This window comes from Oryzias latipes, chromosome 24, assembly GCF_002234675.1.
Source record: "Oryzias latipes chromosome 24, ASM223467v1".
NCBI lineage: Eukaryota > Metazoa > Chordata > Actinopteri > Beloniformes > Adrianichthyidae > Oryzias > Oryzias latipes.
In genome coordinates this window covers 3358082-3376333 of record NC_019882.2, presented here as the reverse complement: position 1 = coordinate 3376333, position 18252 = coordinate 3358082, and the positions used below count along the sequence as shown (strand labels likewise).

At 40.6% G+C, this 18252-nt stretch overlaps 1 protein-coding gene across 1 annotated transcript; it reads right to left on the bottom strand.

The window, feature by feature from the left end:
- Window positions 1-3266: 3266 nt before the first annotated feature.
- On the bottom strand, window positions 3267-17277 carry LOC101154912 (hormonally up-regulated neu tumor-associated kinase homolog A-like). The gene is made up of 10 exons (XM_011491450.3): window positions 13833-17277; window positions 11518-11640; window positions 11194-11363; window positions 8223-8278; window positions 7999-8137; window positions 7786-7913; window positions 6701-6836; window positions 5609-5786; window positions 4447-4759; window positions 3267-4371 (listed from the first exon to the last, which is right to left on the bottom strand). Exons 1-10 carry the CDS (start codon window positions 14061-14063, stop codon window positions 3623-3625), a joined length of 2223 nt encoding a protein of 740 aa, XP_011489752.1. The 5' UTR covers window positions 14064-17277; the 3' UTR covers window positions 3267-3622.
- Between the last annotated feature and the right edge of the window lie 975 nt (window positions 17278-18252).

Sequence of the window (18252 nt, the reverse complement as noted above, 5' to 3'; positions counted from 1 at the left end):
TACGGTCCTGCTTGTTTTCTGCAGTGCAAACGTGTTTTTGGAACAGAACCGCGTCTCATTGTGACCTTAAATGTGTTGCAGCCGGTTGTGTCCTTTTGTGTTGGGGTTAAAGAGGCTGCACCCCTCTGGTCAGGACATCTTTTAGTCAATTACTTAGCGTTGGTCCTGAACGGACAGTTCATCAGACGTGGCATCAATTAAACAACAGTTGGCTCTAGTTACCGATCTGAGGTGCTGGACGTTTTGTGCGCAGATGACCGCCCCCACCAACACCACCACCCCTCTAGGACTTATACACAGCCATGGACTGAAGGCCAGCAGAACGCTTTCCCAGCCTTTAAACCCCCTGTGTGAGGCTCATCTCAATTATGGATGACCATCATTAGAAACCAGAGCCGCCAAAGTTTGCACAGACTGACACGTCCACACAGAAAGCCCGCTGATGTGCACGGCAACTATTCCCGGAGACACCTAAGACTATTGAAGTGCTAAAGGACGGACAGCATCAGTTTCCCTAACAATAAACGCTGCATCTGTAACCGCAGCCTCCATGGGACCACATCAAAACCAATATCGGTATCACCAAATTACTGATTATATTCTTATGCGCTCTATATGAAGGTTCAGACTGAGGTCAGCTGCATGGGTGCCCTTCTGCATGACCTTGTTTTAGCAGAGGACACGCTCAAAGGACGTCTGTCATCCCGCAGAACCACAGCAGAGACGTCGTGAGGGTACAGAGGGACAATCGGCTTAAACTCTGCTGTTGGTCAAGTCCAGGCATGTTTGCAGAGTAGCTGAATGTACTCGTTGCCAGGGTGACCGAGGTCGTCTCTATAGCACCTTGGTTGATGTGTTTGAGGGGCATTTTTACAGAAGCTTCCCAGAAATCTGACTGCATTTCCAGACTGGCATCTGTTCATTAATAGATGGTCACAGAAGTAACTAAACGGACAAAATCTAAACGTTGACTTAGTTAGAAAAAAAACTTTTTTTTGCGGACATGCCTTAATCCTTGGTGGCGTCGATTCCTCAAGGTACTGGAAACGTTCCTCAGAGAGTTTGGTCCGTAACCCTTGTGCTATCCTAGGCACTTTAACATTGGGAGTTGGGTCATCTAGACCCACTAGACAGTGCGCTGAACCTTTTTTCTTCAATGATTTGTGAACCTCACTGGTGTCCATGGATCGCATGAAATCTTTCCACCTTTATCCACCTTTGTCATGGTAGAGAGAACACATCAATGTAAGGGTGGGGTCATCTAAGATAGCACAAAGGATATTCACATGACAGCATTATGCAGTTGGTGTAGATTTGTCGGCTGCACGTCAATGATGCCAAACATCCCAAAGGTGCTCTGCTAGATTGAGCTCTGGTGAGTGTGGGGGCCATTGGAGTCCAGAGAACCTATTGTCATGTTCAAGAAACCAGTCTGAGATGATTCCAGCTTTATGACATGGCGCCTTATTGCATCAGAAGACGGTCATTTGTGACACTGTAGTCATAAAGGGATGGACATTGTCGGCAACAATGCCCAGGTAGGCTATGGCGTTGGAACCACCACCACCAGCCTAAACCATTGATACCAGGCAGGATGGATCCATGCTTTTATGCTAGTCATATCAAATTCTGACCCTACCATCCGAATGTGGCAGCAGAAATGGAGACTCGTGACAACATTTTTCCAATCTTCTATTGTCCAGTTTTGGTCAGCCTGTGTAAATTGTAGCATCAGTTTCCTGTTCTTAGCTGACAGGAGTGGCATCTGGGGTGGTCCTTGGTTCTAGTCAGTGATTATTTGTGTTACTGCTGTCTTTCTATCAGCTGGAACCAGTCTGGTCATTCTCCTCGGACCTCTGACCTCAACAAAACATTTCCACCAACAGAACTGCCACTCACTGGATACTTTCTCTTTTTTGGACTATTCTCTGTGAACCTTAGAGATGGTTGTGGGCGAAAATCCCGGTAGATCAGCAGTTTCATCTGGCACCAACAACCATGCCACATTCAAAGACACCTATCTTCCCCGTTCTGAGGCCCAGTTTGAACTGCAGCCGATCATCTTGACCATGTTTACATACCTTAACGCATTGAGTTGCTGCCATTTGATCAGAAATTTGTGTAAAGGAGCAGTTGTGAGTGTCAATAGGCTATGTATTTAAAAGCTTTAAGTATTTACATTGATTTTCAAAGTGTGTTAATGTTGGAGTTTCAAACCGGTCCGTAGGTAGGTGGGAACAGAGGCTGTTCGGTGAGCCATGGATCTGCCCGTCCGGATCAACACCAAGGCATTGTGTTTAGATTGTAAGACGTTTACTTCAACAATTACTTCGATAAAAATAATGAGGTACTTCAAAAAAATTCAAGGGCTCAAGTTTGTTAACGCACAAGGCTTAATCAGCCCATTTTGTAATCATCACATCTCGCTTATCTTAAATGTGTTCCCATTGTGTTGCTGGTACGCTGGATGGGCGCACTGTCCCTGTGCGCACGCACGATTGGGTATCAGAGCTCACTGGTTCATATCAGTGTTGAGCAGCCACATATGTAACTGGAGTGGAAGATAACTTCACCTCAGTGGGTTCAATCTGTCAGTGCTCCTGACCTGAACACACTCATAAGAAACACACACACAAACACACACAGTATCAAGTGGCTGAGTCAATTATTCAGCAGCTGTGATGAGTGGTACCATGCAGTTACCAGATTCCTCTACACTTTGCAGCTCAATATCCCAGATCCATAAACCGAATGTGCTACAGGTGACAATAAAAAGCAAAACTCTAGAAGACTTCTAAAGGTGTATGTCAATCAAAGTGCAAAAATCTGACAAACGATCCGTTTTTGTTTTTGCTTTATTTAAGTTTTTTGTTTGTTTTCTACCAATATTCTGGTTATGTTTTCTAGAATTTGGAGTTCACTGACAGCAAACACATTTTTTTTTCCTTTTTTCATGTCTCAGTTTTTGATTTTAGCATCACTACTGCAGGTTTTGAGTACCACTATCTGACTTACAAGCTATTAAATGTGAATTGTTCCTCAATTTAATGTAGTCTATCACATATGAGTTGCAAAAATTCTACCTGTAACCGTTGTGCTATCCTAGGCACTTTAACATTGGGAGTTGGGTCATCTAGACCCACTAGACAGTGCTCTGAACCTTTTTTCTTAAGGAAAACTGTAGAGTTTTGTACACAAGTGCCTGATATTCAGACTAAATTGGCAAAAGAGGAGAATTCAATGAGCAAAAAAACAAAAACAAAACAGTCCTTTAAAAAGTTTTTATTAAGCAATAATTTAACCATTGTTAGAGATGTTTAGTGAGATTCTGTTTGATTTCCCAAATAATAAAAAAGTTGATTCAAAAACAGTAAACACATAAAAAAACAAAGGAGTGGTGTTGATTTTCTGATGCTTGGATGCCATATTTTGATTTGAGGTAAAGATGGCGGCTGAACATTAAAATAAAGCCTGGTTGATGAATTAAGCTTCCAGCTAAAGCTGAGGGTTTTGGCACTGATGCTGGTATTGTCCGTTTGGTTGGGAGTCCTGCTGAATGCGAAGGGTATAGCTGTTTCAGCGGCGTTTCCTTTTGTTGTTGGTAAGAATCCCTCCTTCCATTTTAGTAGTCCACGTTCCGAAGCTGACTCTTTCTGTCGGTCTTTCCCTGCAGGGCTGCGGGAAGCAGCGGCAGGTTCATGTTTGTGGCCCTGCGTTGAAGAGATGAACGTAACTGAACGGGGTTCCTCTTGGCTCCGGTTCTTTCTCCTTCTCCTTCTCCTCCTACTCCTCTGGCTGCTGACTGCTCCTTTCTCTTGCTCCTCTCCTGCCTCAAGCTCTTGATGTTTGAAGCGTGTTGCTTCTGTGGGAGGAAAGCCGGAGGTGTTGAACCATTAATTAGAAGTCTAGGGGGCCCGGGTCGGTTCAGCCCCACCCAGGGTGCCTTTCTTCCTCCTCCATCTTTCAGTCCCACGTTGCGGAGGCGAGGGAGGAGAGGAGAGGGGGAGTTCTGCGTCATGTCAGTGCTGTTCAGGTGCCCTCTGTCTGAGGAGGGCGTGTCAGCTTCCTGGAGGATTCTGGGGGAGATGCTGTTCTTCTCTGAGGAGAAAAAAGTCTGCAGCTTCTCCAGTCGCTGGTTGAAGCTCAGAGGATGAGAGGCATCCTGGTGGTCACGGAAACCGTCCGACCCGGGGTTTGTGGCTCCATCAGACTGGGTCGTCCTGATGGGGTGCTGAGTTGACCTGGAGACGTTGCCGTCTTTGCTCGGCTCGCCGTACGACGGGACTTGACAAGGAGCCGAGTCACAAAGCTTTGATGCCGAGCTTTTGGGAGGTGAGAGGTGGACCCGTTCCCGAGCAGCAAACACCGACACTAAGGCAGGGATACACATCCAGGATTTAGTGTCAAGAGCTGAGAACGAGACCTGAATCTCTGTGAACTTCTCACCTTCAGGAAATAGCAACTCTCTTGTGTCCAAAGTGATGGCGACTTCATCAGTCGCCCCGCCCTCTGCGTGGCGACTGATGAAGTCAGGGATGGGAGCCAGGGAGGGAGAGGGAACACGAAGGGGCATTGATGGGGAGACAGACAAAGGAAGCCGGGGCAGATGAGGTGATGGAGGGCAGTTCTCATCCACCTCCTCTTGGCCCTTTCCCTGCAGATCCTCCGTCCTCCTTCCTTTTCTCTGATTCTCACTCGCCTGCGGCACCCTCAGAGGTCGACCCGGCTGCTTCAAGCTTTTGTCGTTGCTGTGTTCAGTCTGAAGATAAGACGGGATAAGTTAGAAAAAACAAATAGAAAGAGTAAGAATAAAAATAGTAGTAAATAATAAAAAATGTCCCAATTCTTCTTTTCTAACTTGCACCTTTGGGGAAAAAAACTCACCCCCACCACATCCTCAAAGACTCACTTAGACTGGCACCCACCTAGTACTTGGTAAAAATGAACTTTGGGCATAGTGAACGACCCCCTACCGTACAAAATGATAATATCACAGCGGAAGAAACCATCAAAAAAATGTATGGGGCCAAAAATCTTTTATGGGGTTTTTAAAAAGTAAAATGTTCAATATCGATCAGCGAAACCAAAACACACGTGTCTGGGATATAAAAAGGAAGTTTTCACATTATTATGGGATGGTCACAAGACCTACAGCTTGGTTGCCATCTTGTGTCAAAGTCTGAAATTTTCACATTTTCCCCCAATATGTGAAAAGAAAACTTTTGTTTGAGCGATCTTTATGAAATTGCAAAAACATATGGCAACAGGTTAAGACTACAACCACGTTGACCTTTGACCTTGGGAAGAGGCTGGCATCTTGAAAAATCCCCTTCAGTACCAGCTACAAATTTAAACTCTTGGGAATTTTGATCTATTGCCCCATAAATGGCGTATACCTATATTAGGCCTGCACAATGCAATTTTGTAAAAAAAAAAATCACGAGTACTAGTATTACTATTATTATTATTATCTATTTATCTTGTGTAAATCACTCTGAGGTGTTCTACAACAAGAAAATTGCTCTTAAAATAAAGTTGAATTGTCAAATGTTCCATCGGTGGGCAATGGTTTTTGTTGCATCGTGTCAGAGTGTGACATCACTCCCACCTTTGCAGCTTTGGCTCCTTTGTGGCATCTGCTGAACTTGCCGAGCAGCAGGTGATAGTTGGCCATGATGGAGGAGGGCTTGTTGGAGGTGAGAATGTGCGTGACCTCCGAGCTGGAGTAACCCAGAGTGTCCGTCATGTACGTCAACACGGAGGAGTTCAGGTCTTCTGGACTCAGCCTGGGAAGGACACAGAGGGAGCCTAAAGCAGGACAGCCAACTGACGAGGGTGACTCAGTGCAGATTGGTCCTGCAGCGCCTCTTTTGTCAGTCGTGGATTTGAGAGAGTGCATTATCGTCAGAGAGCTGATGAAGTTTCCCCAACGTGTGAAGAGATAAAAAGGCTCTCAGCCATAGTTTGATATATATTAAGCTGTCATGCCGTGGACCACAAAAAGAATTTAGTTTGAAAACGTGAAGGGATTTTTTTCCCTCTGTTTTACCCACAATGCATTTCTTGCCAAAAAAGCCTTCTCAGAGAAGACTATTTTTGTGTCCGATGAAACAAACACATGTTCCTACATTTCTCTGGAAGGAGAAAATACTTATTTTTATTGCATCTAGAAAATGATGATTGAGGAAACTATGAAATCAAAAAGAAGATTTCATTTAGAAACCTCAGGCTCTTTCAGCTGCAATAAAAAATAAAATTCAAAAACAATACATTTTAAATAAATTAATGAGCTAATATAAAAGTTACATGTAGTTTTATTTAAATTAAAAAAGCAGTACAAATGTATACTTTAAGAAAATATTAAACTTTCAATTAAGAAACCTTTAGTACTAGCATTATATACCCTCTATAAAGGAGACTTCCTGCATAATATTTCTGCATGATACATGGAAAAATAATGGAAAAGTGCAACAATTTATTATTTTTCCAATAAAGTGTTTGAAAGGTTGAATACAGAAATGCGTAATTATAATCATTTGACTAATGAAAGGTTTGACAGAAAATCTCTATGTGTATCTTCTAATCTGGAGAAAATGAGAAGATTGGATGTTTTTCTTTTCTTTTCTTATTTTATTCTAACTTGTGAATTTCCAACAGCTTAGAGTGGCTTTTGCTGTTTTAAATGACAGAAAATATTGACCTGTTTTTGTGGGAGATTGTGTGCAGAGGTTTCTTGTTGTATCCCTCGTTGATCCATTTCTCCTCCATGGCTTCTCGGACGCTCGGCCTCTTCTCTGGATCTGGCTCCAGTAGGGACATCACGAAAGACACTGCGCCTGCAGAACCGGCCCAAACACAACAGAGCATTTTGCCTCAACACGGTCAGGAACATTCCTGACAAAACTCACCCCGGTGTTCATTTCCTTAGTCGAGGTACGGGTCGATACCCGGCAGGACAAACAGTTAAAGTTGTATTGAACTCAAATTTTGCACTACGAGCCACCTTCTTCGTAGAATTTTTTAAAATGTTTTTTAGTTGTATGCCTTCTGCATCCACTTTAAAGGGAGCTGTTTAATAATTTGATAATAAAAAAATAAAAAAAACTGTAACAGCTGTATACCAGTCATGTGCAATATTTAGCAGTTCAGGAAGTGCAATAATTGGTTATGTGCAATATGTGTATATATGTATATATGTATGTATCTATAGTTCCACAAATTCTTCTTATTGTTCTTCTCTTTATATATATATTATATATATTCCTTTACTTTATATTGTCCAAATTCTGGACATAATCCACTAGTTCAGTTGATTATGGTCTGGGTAGAAGAAGATAAAGACTCTAAAGAGTTTAAAACAGAAGCATCAATAAGTCTTTTTTCCTGTGACTCTTTTTGCAGATTTAATTTTAGCTCTTTATTATTTTTGATAAAATATTTTTGTGTGTGAATGTATGAATAAATTATTGTTTACTTTTGTACAATGGAGGAGCTATAAAAAGCGCGGCGAATGAAAACAGCAGAGTCGAAGGCCGTTAAGAATGAAAGGATCAAATTTCAAATAGTTTGAAATAAATAATTTGAGGTGCTTGAAATTTAATTAAAATTATTCACTTCCTGTTGTTCTGCAGAAACGACGTCCTCAAAAACGACGAATGTTTTTTTTTTTTTGTTTTTTTGCCTGAAAATGGCCTAATCATATAAAAGAGACGACTGGTTTGAAAATAGTTTAAAAGATAATGAGAGTGGAACTTTAAGGGGTTAATATATAAGTAAGTGTGATACCTTTGCTTATGTCAGAAGGGAAGCTGCCAATCTCGCCGTTCACCATCTTCTGGTGTAGATGTTTGATGTTGAAAGGCTCAACAGTGAAGGGTAGAGTTCCTGTCAGCATGGCAAACATGCTCACACCTCTGAAAAGACAAAACCACAAGTATTAACTTGACGTTTATCCTTTTTGTGCGAAGTGTTAGGATGAAAAAGAATCAAATCCCATACATGGACCACACGTCCACTTTAGGTCCGTACTTCCTGTGAGCCAGCAGCTCTGGGGCGGCGTAGGCTGGACTGCCGCACTGAGTGCTGAGGAGCTCCAGAGGGACAGAGTCAGTCCTCAGAGTGTTGCTTAAGCCAAAGTCTGCAGGAATAATACAAACATTTTCCCAGCACAACATTTCTTTCTGCATTCAAAATACAATAAAAAAAGGAAAAACTGCACATACCTACAATCTTGATGTTGTTGTGCTCATCTAGAAGAAGGTTTTCGATCTTTAAGTCCCTGCAAAAGAAAATAACAGACAAATATTGCTCATAATAAAATATTTAGACACAATTTCCTTAATTTAAAAGTTATTTATACAATAGTAATACAACAAAAACTGTACAAGATTGAAAATGTGCCGACTTCCTGGTCTCACCACAGTCAATCTGCTCTAAAACTTCCAGAGAAATAAAATCCTGTGGTTAGAAAAGAAGGAGAAAGACAGAGAGCCCCTATGAAACTTTGCCTGGGAATCCACGTCTTTCTTTTTATCCGCCTGCAGACTCAAAACTCCAGAGCTGCTTGCATCCAACCAGCGGGAGTTCAAAGGCAGATACGGAGGAGGAAAGAGGGGTAACCAACAAGAAAGTGCGAGAACAGACATGGCCATAAAAGGGGCAAATATTTGCGGTGAACCGCCTAAATGTGGGTGGCAGGAGGTGCGTTTTAGTGCAAATTTTAAATTCATTTACACAGTAATTATACCAGTGTGTGTGTGTGTGTGTGTGTGACAGAAAGCGGTGCTGTGGAAGACTTAGGAGTCGAGTCGTTGAGGGACTTCATTAGAGAGGAAGTCAGTGATGTTGTGATGATGTGTGAATCATGGCGGCGGCACGGGATGATGAGGTCATTGCCTGGTAATCGCATTCCCACCTCCGACGAGGCCATGGTTTGAAACCAACACTCTAACTGCACGCAGCATGGGAAAAGTATGTGCCTATAATACTGTGTGCTCGTATTTTCTGACACCAAATACTAAAAACAAACCATCTATCCCGTCTACCTTACATGCCAGATATTCCCTTTCTTGCACTCCTTTTTGTTGTTTGTGCCAAAATCTGTTCAATATGTGATGAAAATCTTACAGAAATCTCAAGAGGCGGAAGATCTGAAACTAATATCCTGCTCAAAAATTTACAACCATTCTTCAATCAGTCCTTTTATACATCAAAGGTGAAGTAGTTTCTAACAGAGGATCTGTTTGGTACCAATCTAAATGGACTCTTTTTTTTGCTCTTGTTCTTTTTTATTTGTTTCTTTCATGAACAATAAAACAATACATGAACATTTTTTATACAACGTCAGTTCACACATCTTTGTGACAGAAAAAGCTTTAGTCGCAAGCATCCCTACAGGGGTTGACCCATGCAAATGCTGCAAGAGAGTCATAGAGAGAAGCGGCTACAGTTCCCTTGGGGCTCGTACGGTCACCTTAACCCTTGTTCTATCTTATGGGGTCCAGATGACCCCACTCTTACATTGACGTGTTCTCCCTACCATGACAAAGGCGGATAAAGGTGAAGAGGATTTCATATAATCCATGGACACCAGTGAAGATCACAAATCATTGAAGAAAAAAGGTTCAGTGCACTGTCTAGAGGGTCTAGATGACCCCACTCCCAATGTTTAAGTGTCTTGGATAGCACAAAGGTTAAGGGACATCATGAAAATGGACCGTACAATTGTTGTGCATACGGTAAGTGTTTCATGAAGTACTCCTAGGGCAAATGGAAGTTGTACGCACTCATGATGTATGGGTGATGCTGTCATATGGTGCCCTCTACCACTTTATTTTTACCTTTAAAGACCCACTCTGATGAAAATCATGTTTTTAACGTGTTCTTGTAGCATTTTCTGATGATGGAAATTCAAGCTCAAAGCTGCATTGCAAGGTATTTCTTTATTCTGTGCTATTAAGCTATCATGCTCAGCACTGACTTCACGCCCACAACTCCAGTGAAATTCTAATGAACTCCTGCCACTCTGCAGAAACTATGTCCTAGAAAACGACACAGGTTTTTTTTTTTTTTTTTGGCTGAAAACTGCATCATTAAATGTCAAATCCAAATTGCCCCCCTACCCCTCTGGATCCTCCCTATTGCTTCAATTATAGGGGCATTGGAAGCTTTACTGCTGTCTGAAAGTGTTTTTTGTTTGAATCTAAGTTTAGCAGTTAATCAAATTTAGGGATGTGACGATTCATTTTAACAATTATTCAATTCATATCACAATTGATGGTTGACGGTACGATTCTCAGTTGATATCGGTTTATTTTGAACGCTCCTATTCAATCCGAATCATTGACCTACGATCCATTCAGTACATCCCAAGTCAAAGATTCAACCACTGGATATTGAACAGTCCAGGTGAATTTTTTCAAATGTCCTCATATTTCTAACAAGATAAACAAGTGTGAATTAAAAAAAACAAGTAAACAAGAATGAATGTCAAATCCATTCACATTTTAGTTTACTAAAGTTCAGCCCATTGTTGTTTTTTTTCACATAATCCAAAGGGAACATTCCTAGAACATTCAAGCACACATTACATTGTAATGATGGCTTAAAAATATTTTCTGTCTTCACATGTATCTTCCGCTGTAATGCATTTGGTCGTTTTTACATTGCAGTAAAATAAACCTAACATTTCTGATCCAAATAGTATATTCCGATATCAATTTTTAATTCATTTATTTCAATTTGAAACTATTACTTGCCTCAAACAGATAGATCTGGTTGGATTGTAGAAATAAATAAATAAATGGTTTAATCGATTAAGTCAATTAATCGTTACACCCCTATAAGTGTATTTGTTTCTAAACCAGGCCTCAAACAGAATAAAGAAATAAAACAACAAGGTTTTCATGAGTGAACTGAACTATGGTCTACAAAATAAAAAGAAGTCAAATGTCTTACATATGGAGAGAGAAAGACTCATTCTACAGGTCAAATGGCCAGAGACCATCAGACGATTGTGTCTGATTAACTTTGAAAACTTTAGTGTTTGCTTTATTAAGTTCTAAAAAATATTGACAATATTAACTGTAAAGAAAAAAAACAAACAAGGTTTTTGACAACCAATAACTTGACCTGTTTACTGGAGGTTGCTTCTGTATGCTGATGATAATGTAGTTTGTGTGTTTGTGCAGTGACCTGTGCACGATGCCATATTTGTGTAGGTGTTCCACTGCGGAGAGGATCTGTTGGGTGTAGCGCCGGACCTCCTTCTCCTCCAGCCTCTTCTTGTCACAGATCCTGTCCATCAGGTCCCCTCCTGCACAGAGCTCCATGGCCATGTAGTAACTGTTCTCTGTCTCCAGAGTCTGACACACAGCATTATGCGTGATGTGGCTACATACACCAACGTACAACTCTCATCATCTTTCAAGTCAGCATCGATTCCATTAAATTCTATGGGTTTAATGCTTCAATGCCTTTGATCACCATAATAGTATAATTGGTTTAAAAATAATTTACCTCCAGAAGAAGGACAATATGAGGATGCTGAATCATCTGATGAATTCGAGGTTCCCTCTTCATGTTTTTCAGGACGTACGAGTCCTGCCGCGCTTTCTTCTTGTCAATTACCTTGATGGCAACCTAATTACACACAAACACACACTTACCAACACAAATAACAACAGATATTTGACCAAATCAAAGTCAAAAATGTCAAAGGGGGACTGTTGTGCAGTATTTTAAACAAACCCCTTGTGTGTTTTTTCCCCGTAAGCCCATTCACAGAAAAATTATAAACCTCACTTAAATTCTAATTCTACAGTAGATTTTCATTTTAATGAATATATTTTCATGTTTTTTAGATTTTGTTACTACCCAGGGGGTTTACAGTTATAGTTTGGAAACGTAATGAAAACTTTAAGGTCGCAATGTTCCAGAAATTTGATAGCGACTCGTCGCATTTCGGGCAGACACTCGGCAGAATTGCAGGTTACTCCCCTAGGGCGGGTCAGTTAATTAACCCACCTGCTTAGCGTCCTATTTAAGTCAGGTGTACAATTGTTCATTCTCTCTTACCTTCAGCGCTCATTCTTTGCCCCTCCCTCCTCCCCGGCTTCCACCTGTGGGCTCCGTTACGGGGGTTGTTACCCGAAAGTGTATGGAAAAAATAAGTGTCTCAAGGAATTGAACGGAGCCTTATGCCAAAACGAAGTTGTGAATCAAATTGTGAATGTCAACCTAAAGATGTTGTGAAATAAATATTCTTCTGCAAGAGTTGTCTGACTGAAATCCATTTCACGTCAATCCATTGTATTGACTTTAGTGGAATCCAAGTCTAAGCAGGAAAATAAACCTTTAAAAGTTTCAGGATGTCATTTGGAGTTATATAAGTGACTTAGGGATTGTGGTGTCAAAAGCTAAGTGGCACTAATTCTTCGTTTGTTGTAGATGTAGCTGTGGTAACCTGATGATGGCACCACAGAATATCTGAGCACAGTCTCAGACATTTCAGATAAAAAAATAAAAATAAACTCAGTGTAAAAAGAATAAAATACTGTTTTGTTTGAGTAATAAACTCATCCATTACACATCCACTTTAGGTCTACATGTTGCTCTGGTTGCTTTTTCATCCCTCCATTGTAGCCCCTCGGCTTTGAAGAAATATATTCAAATATTTTGAATAAAAATGGTTTTGTAATTGTGGTTAATGTGTTTTCTTTTATTTTTTCTTTGTTTTTTTGGTGGGTTAGTTTTTTTTTTAGAATAAACAGAAAGCACATATTCTAATCAACTGCAGGACAATCATGTCTCCTTCCTAAAATTCCTTAAATGTATATCTACAAATATTTTTTATATACATATATATTTTTTTGAATTGGATTCTACACCATTGTTGTCACGTTATATTTGATATGCAAAATGATTTATTGGATAGGAAAAGAAAATCAAAAGTGTTTTTCACAAGAAGTTTTCAGTCAGGCTAAAAACAGAGGTGAAAAAAAGGACTTGGGCTTACAGAGCTAATCAGGTCAGTTACCCATGGATCATCAGTCTGATTAAGACGGATCCACTTACAAAACCTGCTATATGTACCTGATACTCCACATGTAAATGTCTATCACTGCCTAGAGGAGCTTTTCTGCACACGTTACTGAAAATATCAGCAGTGTGTGTGTCCGTGCACATGCAGCTTGCAGAGGTTGACAGGGGCTTGTAGGGCAAAATCCCCCCCAGGTGAGTTGACCATTCCTATGGCAACACAGTGAGCAGAAGACATTGCACAATGAGTCTGTGCACACCTGCCCATTGTGCAACTCAAACACAACATCCAAATGTAACATTTTGCTCCTGTTTTGCATATTTTTATACAACTTATTTGGACTTGTTTATGATGAAAATTACAGCAACATTTTCCAAAAAGCGACTGTGCACGACATGCCTTAAGTTAATTTAGAACTACCATAAAAACCATGTGGTGACATTTTTTAAATCCTGGTATCTTTTGAAAGATAAAACCCAACCCCAAAGTTGTGCCAAAAATAGCAAAGGTTTCCCCAGAGAGTCATTGAGGGACTGTTAAGGGATTAGATGTGCTGAGCACATGCTGCCTCGTTTAATCCTGTTTTAAAGAGTCATAGTTATGAAATAAGCAGTTATACACCGAGTTTCTGTACACAAAACAAGCCTAATGACAGGCCGCTGTCTTTTCCAAAACTCAGTGTGTATAATTATCTGTAACAAGGCAGTGCTTGTTAGCATGTAATCATATCTTTAGTGTGGGCGTGATATTTTTCATTGCCAGTTTGTCCAGTTTGAAATGTGCTATCACCCACCTTCTCCCCTGTGCCGATGTGCAGCCCCTCCATCACTTTGGCAAAAGAGCCTTTGTTGATCATCCTCCCGACAAGATAGGAGCCCACTCTTTTGGAGTGAGGAAAGCTCCTCAGCAGCTCCCTGGGGACTTTCAAGGACGGTAGAGAAAGTCTCTCCTGGCCTGAGGCTTCCTCTCCAGAACCGTCTCCGTCTAGGTCCTCCGAGGTGGGCTTCACTGCAGCGGCTGGCATCCCGGACAAGGCCCAGGCCCCATGTGGACGCCCTCTACCCTCTCGACGGAATCCACAAACAGGACAGCGCTCCCCAAAGTTTCATTCTACCATGCAGACGCACACAAACGGCGGGCAGGAGGTGCGTGTTTCCACGCCTGGGATGTTTGTGGCGTTCTTTGTTCACCCTCTCAGGCTGGCTTCTCTCCGTGTCTCTGCTGGTTAGTGGATGATTAACCGCTGTGCTCTCAGGTCAGCTGCAGGGATGAAGCGGACATACTACACCGTGGTCATCCTCCCCCCCACACACACTGATGCTCACAGTTACACAGTAACCACCTTTAATTGTTTCACAGGACAGCTGCTTTGAAATCAGATCCGTCCTCAGGATAAAACGAGGTTCTGTTCGGTGTCATTGCATTTAAATCCATCGCATAGTTTTGTTGTCCCTGTATGGAGCTCTAAATAAAACATAGAACTTCTAGAAAGCTATTTTTCCTCTATGATTAAACCATCCGAACTTTTGACTTGAACGCCACACAACAACCATCTCCCCCTCCTGCAGCTGCTGAGATGTTTAGAGTTCAATGAATTAATATCTTCAGGCTCTTCACCAAAAAGAAAACGGCCTGCAAGTTCTAGGAGTCTTATTAGAAGAACAGTTTATTCTTAAAAAGAGCAAAAAATCTATCTTTAGGAAACCTTTCCATATAGAAAACAGTTGGTGTCAGCTTGGATGACCTCTAGTCATGAGTGAGAAGGAGAGAAGCCCATCTAGGGGATTGTAAAATGATGTAACATGAAGGAAAGAAAAAAAATGAGAGGCCTTCAGAACAAAAAGAATTACCTTCATTTAAAAAAAAGTAACTATTTACATAAAAATGGCAAGGACTGTAAAGAAAAACAAAAAGTTGAGAGGAAAGTTAAATTCTGGTTGCCTGGAGATCCCCACCCAATCAGGTGCTCTGGACAAATCTGCAAACAAAGATGGCAGACGAAAAGAAAGACAGAAAACCTCCCATTCCAGCGGAAAATTGAACCGAAAACAGACTGAAGTGACAATGCAAAACTACGACAAAAAAAAACCAAAAACATCAGAAATGGACAAACAGGAAATTCATTCTCCTCTTTTTTTAGGGATTTGAGAGGTAGATTGCAAAGAAGTTAACAATTCATCTCCAGTAAAAACTAAGAAATGGTTAATAAATGCATTCCAACTACGAGGAACCAAACTGCTGCCCATTTTATTAACATTTTTTATGAATCATTAGGAACTATCATAATTAACTTTATTATAAATACGTTTTTCTTCAAAGTGTCAGTTTTTGAAATTAGGAATCCTTTTTTTTTACCTCTTTTGTCACCGGGATGATGCTGAAAGGTTTGAAAACCCCGCAAGTCCTTTAAAAGTTAGACGTACACCTGATTCAGTCCACATTTGTCAAACTTTAGTTTATTTTTTAAGTTAGAAATAGCTCAAAGGGGGTGTTTTTTAATTTTTATTTGTTTTCGACTGACAGATTGATGGTAATGTCTCAGCTTGAAATTCCTAATTTGTTCAGTTTGTGCCATTTAACACACGAAGGTGTCTGAACGGCACGAAAATAAAGAAGATCTACCTCACTTCCGGGTAAACTCACTCATCAACTAAGCCTTCACTCTAAACCAATAGCTATATTCCCCGCCTTCTTTTCTCAGCCAATCACAATCATATTTCTGCTTTTGAAATTCATGGATGTTTATCTCTCTACCTCTCCACCTGGACCAATATTGTGTCATGGGCTGACCTCTGCCACCATCAGCATCAAGGCTCTGGTGTTTATCCGTCTATGATCCGAGCCAATCCAGCCAGAATAAAGACGTCATCTGTCCAGAGCCTAATCGCCAGAAGACTATGGACTATTTTATCCAGATTTCTGGATCACACTTAAATCTTTATTCACGTTCCTAAGATCTCTTCTTATTGAATTGGTCTTCCTATCTGATCTCTTGTCAGTGAGCACTAAAGTTCAGGATGAAACGTCATTTTCCATCTCAGTCATCTGGGAAAAAGAGAGAAAAAGTCTCTACAATCCCCCCAGAACCCATGACCTCACACAACCTTTGAGAGCGGCGCAGCTTTTCAGTTTTAGACATCTCCTTGCTGAACAACTCCTTCAGACCAAACAGTAACCTCAGCTAAACCCCACAGTTGTAAACCCTCACATTTCGAGACAATTTAAGGTGAAATAGGGTCCAAAAACCCCCAAAGCACAGATGCGGCTGTTTGCTCCACAAGAGCAGATGTCAAAAAAAGAAAAGCTCTTTCCAGAACATTGCATTCACCTTCACACCAGAAGCCCTACACATCATTAACAGGTCTTAGGACCTTGGCTTGTGCACCAGAGAAGGTGTTAACGCAGCCTTCCTAATGCCTAAAGGCTGTCTGGCTTTGTCTGGCTGTGAGAGCACAGAGGAGGAAAGAAACGAAAGAAGGACGGAAGACGGGAAGTGTTGCATTCAAGGAATGAAGGAACGAACGAGTTTGATGAGTGAGAAGGAGAGAAGCCAAGCCTCAGCAAAACAAAAGAGAAATAATAAGCCCTCAGGAGGTCTGCTTTGTCAGCATCACTGCTGTTCAGTGTGTGTTTGAGCGGTCAAACCTCAATCTTTTTGTGTGTGAGCTCACAGGTTTCAAAAAGTGTCTCTTAAAGCACCTCAAGGTGTTTATATTGTTAAAATTATACATTTTCCCCGTCAACACAAATGCACACAATCGACTGGCTTCAGACTGAGTCCAAATGTTTTAGTGCAGCAGCGGTGCAGAGGAATGCTGGCTCGGACTTGCATCTTGGCGGTCTTGTTAAATGAGAGGAGAAACCCAATTTTTTTTCGCTTCCTGTCTGTAATAAATGGATCCTCGGCAACCATTAAGGCATATTTTAACACCAAATAACTCCCCAAAACCACAGTAGAAACAGACACGGCCGGCCCCCGCCTCCTCAACATCTCTCTGCCTCTCATTTCTTTCTAGTGTTTCAGGGATAAAAGCGAGGGGAGCTGAATGTTCTTCTGGTGGCACAGCATGATGTGTTTCACAGCGATGTAGTTTATAGTCTGCAAGGTTTTTAATGGAAGTTATATATCTTGGTTGAAGAACCGTCTTTAACGGTTCTTCAAATGTGGACATAAAAGTTTGGCTTTTACCCCAAAAATTTGCTGTCTTATGACAAATTGCATTAAAAAAAAACAGCAAAAAAAAAAAACCAGCAAAAACTGCAGTTTTGGATGCAGAGAAAACAGCTGCCTCATAGATAAACACTTTTTTTCGATAGAATTACAGAAGCATTTTGCAGGAAATGTGCAACATAAAGTGGCACACATGAGATGAAAACAACACACATTGCAAAAAATTGATGATTTGGAGATTGGAGCACAGAGCAGTTTTTTTTGAAAATATTGACTCTGCCATCAAATGTTATTAGATACTATTAAGTGTTTTGTGATTATCTTGCAAAAGTGATCAATTATTTCTCTATTAGCACCTCTAAAAATGTGTATTCATTTTATTTAGGAGTGCTTTTTCAGAAATATCGGTTAGATTCAAATAACAAAATGGATCTTAATAAAACATTTGCTAAATAGAGCAACAAAAGTGTAAAAGTCAAACACAATGACAGTTGAAACAGGTGAGTGTTTAGACTGTGATTTATTATACTGATGTGAATTTCCTTTTTATCTCTCTGATCCTTTCAAGAACCAGTCTGCCCTCTAGTGGACAAAATAAAAAATGCAACATCTGGTTTTTTGCTTTGTTTTTTTTTTTTGGTTTTTTTTTGCAATTTCCACTCCCCAGAATGAAAACCTCAAGTAATTAATAGGGAAACTTTCTCTTTTTTCCTTACATTTTCACACAGTTATTGATGCATGTCATAGCTTGTAAGAAAATGAGGTGAAATTAAGATTAACTTGATGAAAAATCCTTTATAATGAAAGCAGCTCCATGTAAAAACAGTTTGCGGTTGCTATCAGTTATTCATACATAATTTCTGAGAATCTACACAATGGAGCTATGAAACACAACCCTAATGCTCATATTTAGGATGATTTTATGACATTAAAAATAGGTTTTCCTTTCTTAAGATGTCACAATTTCTCTCCTAAATAAGTATGCTCTGGTTTCTTTAACATTAAATGTGGTTTGCTGTCATCCTCTGATGACTTTGTCATC

What these genes read in the sequence shown, in the direction of transcription:
- LOC101154912 (XM_011491450.3), bottom strand. Translation starts at nt 14,063, where the DNA reads ATGCCAGCCGCTGCAGTGAAGCCCACCTCGGAGGACCTAGACGGAGAC. An exon ending in ACATCGGCACAGGGGAGAAG is followed by an intron (nt 11,641 to 13,832) that starts GTGGGTGATAGC and finishes GTGTGTAATTAG; the next exon opens with GTTGCCATCAAGGTAATTGA. An exon ending in AAATATGGCATCGTGCACAG is followed by an intron (nt 8,279 to 11,193) that starts GTCACTGCACAA and finishes TTTCTTTTGCAG; the next exon opens with GGACTTAAAGATCGAAAACC.